This window comes from Elephantulus edwardii, unplaced genomic scaffold (genome assembly GCF_000299155.1).
Source record: "Elephantulus edwardii isolate Elephantulus edwardi_28Jun2011 unplaced genomic scaffold, EleEdw1.0 scaffold00268, whole genome shotgun sequence".
In the NCBI taxonomy this organism is placed as follows: domain Eukaryota; kingdom Metazoa; phylum Chordata; class Mammalia; order Macroscelidea; family Macroscelididae; genus Elephantulus; species Elephantulus edwardii.
The window spans coordinates 2,846,349-2,861,952 of record NW_006400018.1 but is presented as its reverse complement, the minus strand read 5'-3'; the positions used below and the strand labels follow the sequence as shown (position 1 = coordinate 2,861,952).

The 15,604-nt window shown below is 41.5% G+C and overlaps 1 protein-coding gene across 1 annotated transcript in view; it reads left to right on the top strand.

Moving 5' to 3' along the window:
- MS4A5 (membrane-spanning 4-domains, subfamily A, member 5) overlaps nucleotides 1-8,548 on the top strand; it is a 40,408-nt gene extending 31,860 nt beyond the window's left edge. Inside the window, exons 3-5 of the mRNA XM_006899902.1 lie at nucleotides 1,175-1,231; nucleotides 5,561-5,713; nucleotides 8,468-8,548. Of these exons, the coding sequence (XP_006899964.1) occupies nucleotides 1,175-1,231; nucleotides 5,561-5,713; nucleotides 8,468-8,548 (291 nt within the window). The remainder of the gene's footprint in view (nucleotides 1-1,174; nucleotides 1,232-5,560; nucleotides 5,714-8,467) is intronic.
- The last annotated feature ends 7,056 nt before the right edge of the window (nucleotides 8,549-15,604 follow it).

Here is a 15,604-nt window from a genome sequence, read left to right as displayed (position 1 = left end):
TTGCTCTTCAATACTCTTCTCCAGCACCACAGCTCAAAGGCATCAATTCTCTTTCTATCCTCCTTGGTCATTGTCCAACTCTCTGATGCATAACAAGTGATTGCAAAGACCGTGGCCTGTATCAGATGCACCATAGTCTCCAGAGAGACACCATTGGTCTTCAGCACTTTGGAGAGGTCCCTAACAGCAGACTTTCCCATGGCGATTTTATATATATAATATTTTATAAAACCATTATCATAGAATGAGTATGAGGATCCAAGGGGCTGCAAGGGCAGAAGCAGAGGGATGAGGATGTGTAGGGTGGAGGTGGGATTAATCATGGGGTTGTATGATTTGATGGGTAGGGGGTGAAGTAAATTGGAAGAATCTGGTCTGAAAAACAATGTATTCAAACAAACTCTCTAAACTCTATAAATGTACAGAAATTATGTTAATTACAGAACAGAGTTCAAATCTTTTGTGCAAAACTTACTCTCAGTCCTATTCAACTTCATGACACTTAACCACTGCTAAATGAAACTAGTGTTGTTATATCTGGAGGAACATTCTTCCACTTTGTACATCACTCTTTGTCAATGTGGAGTATGAAGTAACTTGGGTTTGCTGTGATGCTGAACCTTGTACCATTGGAGTATCAAATACGAGAACGGTTTCCCAATGTGAACAGTGTTTGGTGGAGCTCCCAGTTGTAAAACAGGTTTGGAAGCAGGAGTGGCATCCACTTCCTAAACCACATGCCTCTGGAAACTCTATGAACTTGGAGAAATGACGATAGTTGTGGAAAGGCTTCAAGTCTTTTGTTCATAGAGTTGCTATGAGTCGCACTCGACTCGACGGCAGTCAACAACAACAACAATTTTAAAAAAAAAAACAAAACCCACAAAGCTGAGGATACAAAAGACACAAAAAACATTCAAGCTATAAGGCAAAGAATTAATTTTTTAAAAGCCCTCATATTCAAAACAAAAAACAAAGTAGATTTCTGTACCAGTACTTTGTGTATCCTTCAAACGCAGAGAGCCAAACAAGCATCTTACTCTTTTTATGTTATTCAAAATTGTGTGAACTGGTAAAGAGAGCATGTTGACTTAAAAGCTTGGGATGTTTCTGTAAAAACTGATTAATATTAGTTAAACATAGAATTCATTAAGATATTTATTCTTTTAAACAGTTCATAAATTCTGGAGCCATTCTAATTGCATTGAAAAGGGAAACCACAAAAATATTGGTAAGTTATGTCCTGCTATTTTAAACATTTTTAAAAGAATTCAGTCTAAACCTAGAGAAGGGTTTGAAAACTCATTGCTGTTATTCACTGCTGTCAATTTGATTGATTGATTGATGTGACCCTATGAACACAGATGAAAACTCTGTGCAATCATCAATGTCTCTGACTTCCTCAAAGCCTAAGGTTGCTGTCACTGTGTCACTTCATCTCCTTCATGATCTTCTCATTTGCTGACCCCTCAACCTTTGCGATTGACACAGTGACTGTGCGATGGGACCTAGGGTTTCAGGGATTGTGAGGATGACACAGTCTAGAACAGGGTTCAGGTCTATTGTTCCTGGGACTAGTCCATCCTGACAACATGTCCAACATATGTAAGAAGTTTCACCATCTTGGACTCTAAGAAACATCTTGTTCTACTTCCTCCAGAGACAGATTTAATTGTTCTCTTGGCACTTGCATCTTCAATACCTTTCACCAACCCTATAGTTCAAAGGCTTCAATTATTCTTCAGTCTCCTTGGTTCATTATCCAACTTTTCACAGAAATATCTAGGAAACAATTGGAAATGATGTCGCGTTGGGTCCATCATGAAAAACTCATTGTTGTTGTTGTTCCTGGGAGGTGTCCTCAAGTCAACTATGAATGATAGAAACTTCACGAACAATATACTAAAATGTTGCCCTAACCTGCAGCATTTTCACAACTTTTATCTTGCTCAAGTCCATTATTGTCGTCACTGGGTCCATCCATTTCTTTGAGAGTCTTCCCCTCCTAACTGACCCTCTTCCTTTACCAGAATTCTATTTTTTTCTAAGGATGAGGCCCTCTTGACAGCATGCCCAATGTATGTGAGCTGAAGTTTCATTATCTTTGATTTTAAGACGACCTCTAGTTACATTCTTTCCAATACAGACTTGAAATGGAACTTGGTGAAGTGTTTGGTACTCTTCTCCAATACCACAATTCAAAGGCATTATTATTTCTGCTGTCATCCTTCCTCATTGGACACCTTGGCGATGCATAAGAAGTAATTGAAAATATCACAGTTTGGATCAGGTGCATCTGAGTTTTTAACTGACCTCCTTTCTCTTTAACACTTTGGCCAGATCTCCAGCAGCACATTGTCCCAATGCTACAGGTTACTGCACTAGTGTTTTTTATTTTTACTACTGCTGCCAAGGGTGTTGATTGTGGATCCAAGTAAGATGAAATCATTGACAATTTCAATCTTTTCTCCATCTATCATGATATTGCCTAATGGTATAATGGTTAGGATTTTGGTTTTCTTGATGGTAAAAATGGAATCTACATTGAAGGCTGTAGTCTTTGGGGGTTTTTTTGTTTGTTTGGCTTTGGTTTTGAGCAAATGCTTCAAGTCGTCTTCACTTTCTGCAAGCGAAGTTGTGTCATGTGCATAGTGCAGGTTGTTGGTGAGTTTTCCTCCAGTCCAGATGCCTCATTCTTCATCAGGTAGTCCAACTTCTCTAATCATCTTCTCATTCTATAGAGTGAATAGATACGAAGAAAGAATACAACCCTCATGCAGATCTTTTCTGATTTTAATCGATGCAATGTCCCCTTGTTCTGTTAGGACAGCTTCTTGCTCTGTGTATAGGTGTCACACAAGCACAATTAAGCATTCTGGGATTTCCAGTCTTCAAAAGGTTAGCCATCATTTGTTATGATCCACAGAGTCAAATATTTTGCCATAGTCAATAAAACACAGACAGTAATGGCAAAGAAAAGGTACTGCATGGCAAGAGTCATTAGATCACACAAACAGCTAAACAGTCAAGTGCTCTCTTAAAACATGGACAGTTAGAACCTTTCAGATGCTCCTCTGAAGACAAACCTGTAGATCTGCTTCCCATAGGCCAGAACGTTGAAAACCCTCCAGCACAGTCCTACTTGACACACGTGGGGTCATCCTGAGCAGAGACTTACTTCACGACAACTAAGAACAACTGCCGTTCAGAAATTTTGACAGTGACTTGCTTGTCTCATAGGAAAGGCACACTGTGTAGCCATAGTAATTAAACCATAGAAGAAGTGAGATATGCCCAACCACAATGAAATGGATTAAGAAATCATGGTGCATTCACACAATGGGATACTATGCAGCAAGCAGGAGCAATGGTTTTGTTAATTACTACCTAACATGGAAGGGACTGGAGAGCATTAGGCTAAGTGAACTAACTCAGGCTCATAAAGACAAATACTGTTTAAGACCATTATTGTAGAGCACATAGAAGGATCTAAGGAACTGAGGTGGTGAGGTGGGAGTTTAATCATAGGATCACACAATTTGATGGCTGGAGGAAGGGATGGGTAATGGAAAGGGGAAAGATCAGGTGTGTAAAATAATGTATACGAACTTTATGGACTTTGTATGTAAACCAGTATAAAATTTAAATAAAAAGTGAAATATAAACAATTCCGTTCTAGTGAACGTAGCTTTTTAATTTATAGATGTAAGTAGAACATTTCTACTATTCTTTTTGATATTTTAATGAAAGTTTACAGAAAACTTAGATTTCCTTTCATTCATTGTTGCACATTATTCTCCCTACCCTCTCCCTGCCCCAGTTCACTTTTCTTTTTAAAAAGATTCGTTCATTGTTGCACAATTTCCTCCCTCCTCCTCGCCCCCCAGTCCACTTTGCTATGCACCTCTTATTCTGGACTGTTGTCATGCAAATAATACCTAATTTATTTCTTTTAGACATTCTTCCCCTCATCTATTTAAATGCAATGTTCATTATTTATACTCTCTTTTCTTAGTTTCTCCCCAACCCTCATGTCAGTCCTGTTTTAAACAGTGCCATTACGCAATATTTGTCCTTTTGTGACTGAGATATTTCACTCAACATCATGTCTTCCAGGGTAACCCATTTTGTATAATATTTCATGAGTTCCTTGGTTTTCAATGCTGCATAATATTCCATTGTGTGAATATACCATAGCTTCTCTATCTATTCATTTGTTGCTAGGAACTTGGGTTGCTTCCATCTCTTTGCTATTGTGAACAACGCAGCAATAAACATGGGTGTGCATATATATCTGAGTGGCAGTTCTGGCTTCTTTAGGGTATATTCCCAGTAATGCAATTGCTGATATTTCTATTTCCAACTTTTTGAGAAAGTGCCAAACTTGCCTTCCAGAGGAGTTGCACCATTTTACACTCCCACCAACAGTGAATAAAGGCTCCAGTTTCTTCACAACCTCACCAGCATTTGTTGTTTGCTGCTCTATTGAACTTTGCTATTGTTAGTGGGGTGAGATTCTCACAATTGTTTTGATTTGCATCTCTCTTAGAGCTAGGGATTTTGAACATTTCTTCAGGTGTTTGTTCACCATCTGAGTGTCTTCTTTGATGAAGTGTTTGTTCATATCCTTTGCCCACTTTGAAATTGTGTTTTTTACCTTTATCTTGTTGAGGTGCTAGAGTATTCTATAAATTCTAGACATAAGTCCCTTATCATACATGTCATTACCAAATATTTTCCCCAGTCTGTGGCCTTCCCTTTTATCCTGTTGGAGATGATTTTGGATGTGTATAGGGATTTGATTCCAAGAATATCCCACGCATCTATTTTATTCTCTCCTGCTTGTAGAATATTTCTACTTTTCTCACAGAATCTAAGAGATAAGATTCTAATTAAAAAGACACTAAGTGATTTCCATAAAGAGCTTCTCCTGTGAATGTCCAGTTCTTGGAAGAAATCAAAACAGCATATGTCCAGGGATAGAACTCAGAAGGCAGGAAGGGAGAGAGAAGAAGGGGCGGGGAGGGGCAGGGAGGGGGAAGATGCATGAAAATGGGAAACAGGAAAGAAGTGGGAAGAATATGGTTACAATGTGGGACTTGTAATCAATGTCATAAAACAAAATGTACAGGAATGGTTGAATGCAAACCAAACTGCACTGCTTTTGTTGTTCAAATCACAGTAAGAAGTTTAAAAATAAAAAATAAACCCAAAAGAAAATTGAGCCTTTGATTAAATAGGAGTCCTAAAGCGAAGTGCAAGCATGCCCAGGGCATTTGATATAGCATCAAAACTCAATGCAGCGTCCCTGTTCCTGTGCCCACCAATTACATCATTTTTGTCAGTTGTGCATTCCTCCACCAATAGACATAAAATGTAAGCAATGGGCAAGTTGCTAAAGCTCATTGGACACCTTCACTCTATAAACAAGGACCCTGTCTGCCTCTTGATGGTGCTGCCGATCCGGTTGCTGTGGTCCTGCTCCCCAGTCTCCCAGCTCACGCTTCTGTCTCCTGCACTGGCTAATCCTGAGTGACTCCAGCATGTTTTTTTCTTCCAGACGAAACTGAGCCAAGTGATGAATTTTCTTAGTGCCGTGGGAGCAGCAATTGGGATTGTTTTTCTCTCAATGGGTTTCCTTCTAGATCAGAACTACCTTTGTGGCTTTTCTAATGAACCTCCACAGTGCCATGCTGTTACCACCTTATTTACTGTAAGTATGCTGCGTCTCCAGGGTGAGAAGTAATAGGTTCAATCAAAAAGATGTGCTAGCATCCAGTCAGGATGATCTATCTATTGTTGTAGACACATAGACTGTCTTTCGTTCACATTTACTGAATCCATAGCATTAGTCCAGGCATTATGGAATAGAAAAATATACACATCATAATAATATCTTTAGGAATTTACAGATAAGTAGACGTAAATTATCAATACAAATTTATAGAAGATAAAGTGATGTTGTTGTTGTTGTTGTTGTTATGTGCCGTCGAATCGCCTGAGACTTAGAGTGACCCTATGTACAACAGCCCTAAATCCTGCTCTTGCCTGTTCCAATCTCACTGTCTCTGACTCACCTACCTCCATTATCCCAGTCACTGAGTCAATCCATCTCATCAAGAGTCTTCCTCCCCTCCGCTGTCCCTCCAACCTCCCAAGCATGATGTCCCTCTCCAAAGACTGTCTCTCTCCTTGCAACATGTCCAAAATATGTCAGATGTCAGACGAAGCTTCAGAATCCTTGCCTCCAAGGAGCTGCCTGGTTTCAGTCTCTCCAGGATATAGGTATGATAATTGTTCACAAAGCTACAGGTATATCAGGAACGTGCATGGAATGTTTTTACAGTTTTGTTTTGAGTTAGCTTCTGGTAGACTGGACTTTTAAAAATTATAGAAAAGTGAAAGAAGGCATTTATTTCTGCTCTTTCTGACATATACATTAAAATTAAAGGAATGATAAAGGTATACATTCATAAGGAGAAAAAATATTCTGAATGATTCTTTTTAAAAATTGCTTCAAGTTCACAGTAACTAACAAGAGTAGTCTGAGAAGAAACTGGTTATAAATTGCAAAGTTGAGAACCTGGCAGGATAATTAATGTTATTATTTTTGGACAGAGAAATGACTATTAGGAAAGTTTCTCTGTGGTCTTCGCTTGAACATACGGCTCTGGGGAACCTTATATTAAAGCATGAAACTTAGATATTTGATCACGCATTTCCTGCTTTGGCAACCTTAACAATTTGGTGAATCACAGTAAGAATTGTTTTACAAATCACAGTTTCTGTTTCATTTTTCAATTGGTCCTGGTCACCTTCACTAAAAGAAAAGGGCAAAAGAATTATACAACCTGAAGAGAAACCAGAGTATTCAAAGTAAAATAAAGATGATAAAAATCATAAGCAGGAAAAAGAGAAGCAATTAATCTTACCGTTAACTTGTCAAAAATGACATCTAAAACCAGAAGATAACAGAATAATATCTTTTTTTAAAATTTTATTTTATTATTTTTGTGTAAGTGTACCGTCAAATCAGATCTGACTGGTACAGGCAGAATAATATCTTTAATGTGATTTAGAAACATTGACCGATCATTGCTCAAGAAAACAGAAGGACTAAAATGAAAGATTTCAAAAAACATTAAAACTTCATTTTCCCCCTTTGTATCTTGATTATAGGAATAATAAAAGATGATTTCAAATAGGAAGGAATGATAGCATACTGAGGTGCGATGAAGAACAGAAAACATGGAAGTGATAAATATGTTAACAAATATGTATGAATATTTTTGTGAAAAGCATTCATTATAATGATATCTTCGACTCACTGCCATCAACTCTGTTTCAACACATGGCTACTCCCCCTCTGTTTTCAGAGGCTGTAAATCTTTAAAGGAACACTGTCCCTTTTATGGGGCTTAACAATAAAAGTTTAACATCTCAGATAACACTAATATTTAGTAAGAAAGGAACAAATAGAATTAAAATGCCCACTAAATTCATATGCTTTGCTTCAGGAGATAATAAAGGTTTGGTTCATTTTAGGCTTTGATAAATTGAGTACATTTTCATATTTATGGTACCATGAAAAGTAAGAAACTAGAACTAACAGAAACATTTAATCCAGAATAACCAACAACAGAATATACACTTTCATAATGCATATTAACGTATATAGACTGTTGTCATGTTATGTGCCATCAAGTCACATGCAACTCATAGTAACCCTATGAACTACAACTCTGAACCTTGCTCGATGTTGTGCCATGCTGACTCTGACATACCTACTCTCCTTACCCCAGTCACTGAATCAATCCATCTCATTGAAGGTCTTCCTCTCTTGCTCTGTCCCTCCACCCTCCCAAGCATGATATCCCTTTCCAAAGATGGGTCCCTCCTTGCAACATGTCCAAAGTATGTCAGATGAAACTTCAGCGTCCTTGCCTCCAAAGAGCAGCCTGGTTTCATCTTCTCTAGGATGAACCTGTCTGTTCTCCCAGTAGTCCATGGTATATTCACTACTCTTCTCCAGCACCACAGCTTAAAGGCATCAATTCTCTTTCTATCATACCTATTCATTGTCCAGCTTTCTGACATTTAGCAAGTAATTGTGAAGACTATGGCCTGAATCAGGCCCACCTTAGTCTCCAGAAAGACACTGTTGCTCTTCAGTACTCTGGAGAGGTCTCTGATTGCAGACTTTCCCAATATTGACTAGCTACTGGAAAGTAAAAGCAGACTAAGACCCATGGTTGAAGTCTCACAGTGGATATTTTATGTAATAAAAGCATAAACCAAAGAAAAACATAATCTCAAAAAAATGCTATATCTCAAGCCATCTCCTCAGAGACAGGTATGCCAGGTGGAGAAACTTTCCATCTTACCTGGCCATTGCCGTCTCATCATAATCAGGAAAAGCTCGACCATGTCAGCATCCTGACTCTTCACTTTTCTTCTTCTGTTACAGGGAATAATGGTCATACTGTCGATCTTCGCCGTCACTGAATTTTTAATTGCTCTGTGTTTCTCATTCTTGACATGTCAGTGAGCCTGTTGAGATGATGAGGAATGTTGACGAGAAACAGCACTAGCAAAATAAAGATGCGTCATAGCGGTACTTAGTAGTGACCTTTTCTAGGGAGAGAAAGTCCAAAGGAGCCTACGCTGACAACTCTTTGAAGCAAAAGGGAGTGATTAAAAAGAGAGAGCGGGGGTGGGGGGTGGGTAAGGATAACCTGACTGACAAACATAGGGCCTCATCCTCTACTCCTTAATTCGCAGAGTGGTGTTGGCATGTTGCAGACAGAGGGTCCCAAAGAATGGAATAATTTTATAATTATTAATAATGAGCCAAACAGCCAGGAATGAGATAGAGAAGAGAGCATAAAACAGGGGGCCAGCAGTTCTTGACTGAAGACCCCAACTCATGTTTCTCTGTGTATTTATTGATAATCTGGGGAAGCAAATAACAAAAGGAATTCCTTGTAAATGAAGGCTCTATTTTTCTCTATTGTCAGCTTAATGATCTAGCTCAGGAACTATTTCCCAGGAAGTAACACTTTGTAGGGGGATCCTAGCTGTCTCCTGTCTGCAGGAAAAAAACAGGTTCTTTTCTGGGATCTGCCACAGAGAAATCCTAACTTATAAATCTGCAATTCCTTCAATTCCTGAACAAGGATTTTCATATAAAGTTTTAAGTTTGGCTTCCCATATTGGTGGCATCTCCTTTGCTAGTCTTGTGGGTCACTCAACTAATAAATGGCAGTGTGAGTATTGTCACCACAGAGATGTGAACCGAGAGCCCAGGGGCCTGCTCACAGGTCATTTCATCCTCTAGCTCCTAAAATCTGCCAATTTCTCCAAATGGCTCCACCCAGTGGCCCCTACCCCACTGCAGGGCAGAAAGAGCGGCTTATTGGCAGAGGACTGTGTTCTACAAGTTTTATGTGGATATGGAAAGATCTTCGACACCAAGAGCCCCTTATTATAACAACCAGAATAGTAATAGCAATGAAAGTTAGCGGTTACGGAGCCACTGCAAAACTATGTTCCAGACACTGGGCTACGTGTTCTAGTTACACAGCAAACCTCACAAAACCCTCCTAATGTGTAGGTACGTGGTAGAATTCTTACCTTCCATGCAGAGAACCTAGGTTCGATTCCTGGCTGATGTACCTGATACCCAGATATCACTCATTTGTCACAGTGGTCTGATACTAAACAGCTCTGGTGTTTAGCACTTTGTGCTGCTAAACGGTGCTCTGGTGGTCTCGTCGTAAAGTGGCGCTCTGCCAGGTGAAAGGCAGCGGGTTCTAATCTGCCAACCGCTCCACAGGAGAAAGATGACATTTAGAGTCTCTGAAAACCCAGTAGGTGGATTTGCAACTATGAGTCAAGTCCAGGTCGATGGCACATAACAACCACCAAAAATGGTGCTAAACAGCATTCAGCAGAGCGTCCAGGCTAAGAAGACTAGGAAGAAAGGCCTGGTGGTCTAGTGGGAAGCCCAGGGGAGTGTAGTTCACGTCTCAAAACACACGGATTGCTATGAGCTGGAATTGATTTAATGGTGGCTCTTTTAAAGTTAAAGCAGAAACAGTATATTTCTGTCTTTTATGCCGGCCGAATGCTGACTTAATTACGGCCCTGAGCCTCTGATGAAATAACTATTTGGAGACCCTACACTCAATACTCCCTAGTGTATGGACTCAAAGAGTCTTGCATCTATCTGCATGGATGCCTCTTCTCCATTTACTCACCCTGAAAAGGGATGTAAAAAGGTAAACGTCAGTCCCACCAGCCTATCTTTGGAGAATTTCTAGGGTCCTTCCTGTCCTTTGGGACCCATCATCCACACCTGCATACAGGGTGGGGGCGGCAAAATATTCCACTTAATGTAGCATGAGACGCACCAGGCGGTCCCCTGGGGGCTCTTTTAAGAAGTGAAACCTGGTGGTTTCACTTCGACCCTGACAAGAGCGGCTTCAATCAAAATAATTGGGCCAAAGCCCAAAGTGGCAAGAGCTACTGATTTCCGTCACCTGTTAGCCATCAGCTATCCCAGCTTCAAGCTCGGCCTAGCTCCCTCAGTCTCTCTCCCTGTATGTGAGAACCCGGCAGCGGCTAATCAAGTCTCCTGGCGCTGTCTACATCAGCTTGTGAGCTCCCGGCCCTTGGCGACAAGGTAAGGAATCCATTTGCTTTATTTGAACATCCAAACCGGAGGTGATAGATGGGGCAATGCTTTAGTGTTGGAGCCTGAGACGTCTCTGGTTAGGATTTCTGATAGTTTCCTGTGGGCGCTCTGGTAGCTGAGAGGTAAGGAATTGCATTACCAATGCAAAGGTAGGCAGTTAAAATCCATCAGCAACTCCATGGGAGAAAGATGGGCAGTCTCCGCTGGGAACGCTTTACTGGCTCTGGGAATCCACTGGACGGTCAGCTATGAGTCACTTCTGACTTGACGGTACATAACTACTTGATTTGAGGGGCTCATTACCTGCCCACTCCTTTAACTTTCCCCTAAAGAATTCTGCTGGACAAGTCATTCTACCTTGGTAGCACAGCCGAGCATTAGATTAAAGCATGGCTTTCTAACCTGCTGGATTCAAACCTCTGCTCTCCCACTTGGAAGCTGTATAACTTTGGGCTACAATTCCTCTATGTACCCTAGTTTTCTTACCTACAGTCTGGGGCAATGATAATGCTTATAAAGATTAATCGCAAAGAAGCAAACCCATTGCCACTGAGTCACATTTCAATTCATAGGAACTCTCCAGAACAGAGTAAAACTTCCCCAGAGCCTTTCCGAGGGGGGCACCCTTTAGAGAGACAGACCTCCATGTCTTTCTCTACAAAACAATGGGGTTCGAACTGCTGCACCCTCAGGGCTGCATTCATGGAGATTAAACTCTGAAGTTTGCTGGTTGCTCAGTACCCACTAAGAAGGCGATCAGTCATGACCACAGCGAATGAACAATTTTTTTTTTCCTTTCTTTCCAAAGAGAAAAGTGAACGGGAGGGTGGGATGGGGTGGGCAGGGAGGAAAATGTGTAACAATGAATAAATAGGTAAAAAATTAAATGGGAAGAATATGCTATAAAAAATGTTGCAATTTTTTTAAAAAAGAACTCTATTAAAACATAGAGAGACCAGTTTGGACAGAAAGTGACGCTACCAAGACAAAGGTGCTGCCTCTACTCTGTGGCCCTCAGGCCTGTTTTTAAGTGGGTATGGACAAGCATTCTTCTAGGTTGTATCGCCCTGGTCTGTCCACTTGCTGTACAGAGATAACTCGGCGTTGCTGTGATGCTAAACACTGTGACACTGATGTGTCAAATACTATAATGGTTACCCACAGTGGACAGTGTTTGGTGGGGCTCCCCGATTAAAACAAGCTTGGAAGCAGGAGTGGCATCCACTTCCATAAATAGCTTGCCTCCGGAAACCCTATGAACCTGGAGAGAGGATGAAAGTTACACAAGTGTTGAGGACTTTCGTTCATAGGGTCGCTATGAGTCACCTACGACTTGACGGCACTTAACAACACCAATTTTTCTCTAGGAAACCTCTTGAAAGGCTTTTTCTCCAAAGGTCTCCCTCTGACAGTCTCTCTAGGTGTTGCTAATGGTTGCAGGTTAACAGCTTCTGGAGAGAGTCAGTGGACACCACTCTGAGCATAAACTCCTGCCTAATACCACCTGAGAAGGGTTGAGTGGACAGTGGGGACTTACAGGAAGTTCATTTGAAGATGACAAGATGCGCATTGCAATCCAAAACGAAACCAAACTCATGGTCTTATAGACCCCTTACAGCTGCTAGCAACCCCACAGGGCAGAGTAGCACTGATCCATCAGGGTCCCAAGGTTTCAGATCTTTCTGGAAGGAAGCAGGCTGCAATGTCTTTGGCCCACAGAGCATGTGGTGGGCGTGAGCTTCCGACCTCTGGGTTAGCTATCGGTTAACCACTATACCACCATGGCTCCCGGATGAACGTTAACCAGACCACAATTGTTTCCAAAAACCACATGTAAGGAGAGACTCTCCTGTTCCCATAAAATGCCTTCGTTTCACTATTGTCAGGCAAGGTGAAACACACCCAGTTTCCTCTGGTGACCTGAGCATTTGCAAACCCACTCTAAGAAGCATCCACTTTAATATCGAAATTAATGCTCACCGGCTCATGATTAGGGAAGACATAGTTCCATGAGCAGATTCCTGTAAGAAATTTAAGCTCAAACAACTGGGAGATATTATCTCACCCCAGTCAGAATAGCAAAATTTAACACAACAGCAAGCAACAAATGCTGGCGAGGTTGTGGAGAAACTGGAACCCTTATTCACTGTTGGTGGAAGTGTAAAATGGTGCAACCCCTGTGCAAAGCAGTATGGCGCTTTCTCAAAAAGTTGCAAATAGAGATACCATTTGACCCAGCAATTCCACTACTGGGAATATACCCTGAAGAGACCACAACTGACATCCAAGCAGATATATGCACACCCATGTTTATTGCAGCTTTGTTCACAATAGCAAAGAGTTGGAAACAACCTAAGTGCCCATCAACAAACGAATGGCTAGAGAAGCTGTGGTATATTCGCACAATGGAATACTATGCTGCATTGAAAAACAAGGAATTCATGCAATATTATCCAAAATGGGTGATCCTGGAGGACATTATGCTGAGTGAAATATCTCAGTCACAAAAGGACAAATACTGCATGGTGCCACTGTTGTGAAACGGGACTGTCCTTGGGGTTGGGGGGAGGCTGAGAAAGATGGGTTCAATAATGTTTACTGCATTGAAACAGATGGGGAAGAAAACTGTTTAAAAGGGATATGTGATTAGGTATTATCATTACAGGAGTCCAGAGTGAAGGCTGCATAGTGGAGTGCACCTGGGGGGAAGGATTGTAAAACAGTGAAAGAATGTTTCTTTTACTTTTCAAAGAGAAGAGTGTACTGGGAGGGGGAGAAGGGTGGATAGGGAGATAAGTGCAACAATGAATGAATGGAAATCCAAAGTCTCTGTTAATTTTCATTAAGATTAATAATAATAATTAAAAAGAAGAATTGTAAGCTGCTCTGGGGGGCTTAGCAGTAAGGAATTGCGCTTCCAAACCAAAGGCAGGGGCTTCCACATCCACCAACCACTCTGTGGGAGCGAGATGCCCAAGCTGTGCAATTTCAGCAACTGAAAACCAGCTGGAGCCTCAGCTATGAGTCGCTCCTGACACAACAGCACATAACAACAACTGGTAACCCGGTCTGCAAAGGCTTTGCTACTAAACCAAGGGAAGCTCCTCGCTGGCAGCGGGATCCAGTCGCTACTCTGTGAGAGAAAGATGGGTCATCTCCTGTGATGATGCAATTGACATCCTCTGAAGACCCGCGGGAGGGTCCATTATGAGTCAGTCAGTTCCATCTCAACAGCGATGAGTTTGAGTTTTGTTTTTACTTTTTTGTTGGTGTTCCATTTTGTTCTGAGAGAACTTAATGAAATAACAGTAGGAAGAAGACAGCTGGTGATCAGGCCGGCAAAAAGAGCGTGGGAGGAGAAACCCTCCCCCGTCAGGTGAGGAGAGCAGGACCAGGCTCTGGGGGCCTTAGCGCCGAGGATGTGTTCCTGGGAGTGTGGCTGGCAGTGATGGAGGAGGAGGGAGACGCGTTTTTAAGTTCAGGGGGACCCAGAGCGGAAGGCAGGAGGCCGGGCTTGAGCAGGAGCTGTTGAGGGTATAGGAAAGGAGAGCTGAGAAAGTTTGGTTGAGTTGATAGAGGTTTCTGGAAGGCAGTAGGTGGTCAGGAAAAGAGCTGAAGCTTAAGAAGAATATGAGGATGCAGTGATTTCGGGAATTTGATGTCGAAACCTTGGGCAGGATGGGTAAGAAAAGACAGAGAAAGGGAGGCTGAAAAAGATTTTTGTACCAAAGAAAAACAGGAAATGAAAACCGAACTCATGGGGGTGGCACTGAAATAGATTTCAAAAACTGCATGTGAGATATGTTGCAGGGGGTACACCTAGCAGGAGTTGGCAGGGATTCGTACATGAACTGGAATGAAAGGGTCTCGAGCTTCTTCAGCACGCATGACAGGGAAAAGAGAATAAGGCAAGCTGAGGTAAGGTTGGCTTCACAGCACAGTCCTGACCAGAAGCGAGCAGTTCTGGCTGAGTGGATCCAGCACAAATCATAGAGGGGCGTGGGTGGTGGGGAAGTGAAGACCGAGAGCAGGACGCTAAACTGTCAAGCTCGCTCACTGCCCTTCAGTTAGAGCCAACTCTTAGCTGATCCTCCAGTGGGTTTTCAGAGGCTGAACTCTGCATGAGAAGAAGCTGCCCATTATTCTCCCTCAGTGCAGTTAGAGGGTTTGAACCGCCTACGTTTGGATTGTCTGTGTAATTTCCTACCCATTAGGTCACCAGAGCTCCCTAAAGTATCCAATGGAGCACCAGTGGTCTAGAGGTAAGGAGCTGTGCTGCCAGCCCAAAGGCAGCCAGTTCAAATCCACCAGCTTCCCTGATAGAGAAAGATGGGTGGTCTCACTCCATGTGATTTCCAATTTGACAGCACATAACAACAACAATGTATTCCAACCAACACCCATTAAAGCTACAAGGTCTTCAATTGGTGGAGACTGAGGCAATGGTAACAGTTAAAAAATATTTTCAGAAATTGCTTTGAGAAATAAGACACTATGTAATATACACAGTTCTGACTTTATATAGTCTAGCTAAAAAAGAACATTTCAAATTCTATTATACTTTAATCAAGAGGGGCAGTAACCTGCCCTAATATACTACTTAGTCTCTGAGCCTATCATGTAATGACCACTCTTTAAATCACTGTGTATAAATATTCACGAATAAATAAGTAAAGCAAGTCTTCAGGAATCTCCAATGTTCTTAGGTATATGTGGGCTAGTTTCACATGTTCCCATGGAATGATATTTCTTTAAACTATGCAATATGCTACTATAACACTAAATGAGAATATTTACATAAAAAATAAAGTAACATTCAGATTAAGACAGACTAGGAAGAAGGATTGGCCACCCACTTCTGAAATAGCAGGCCTCTGAAAACCCTATGCACAAAAGAACACACGCAGA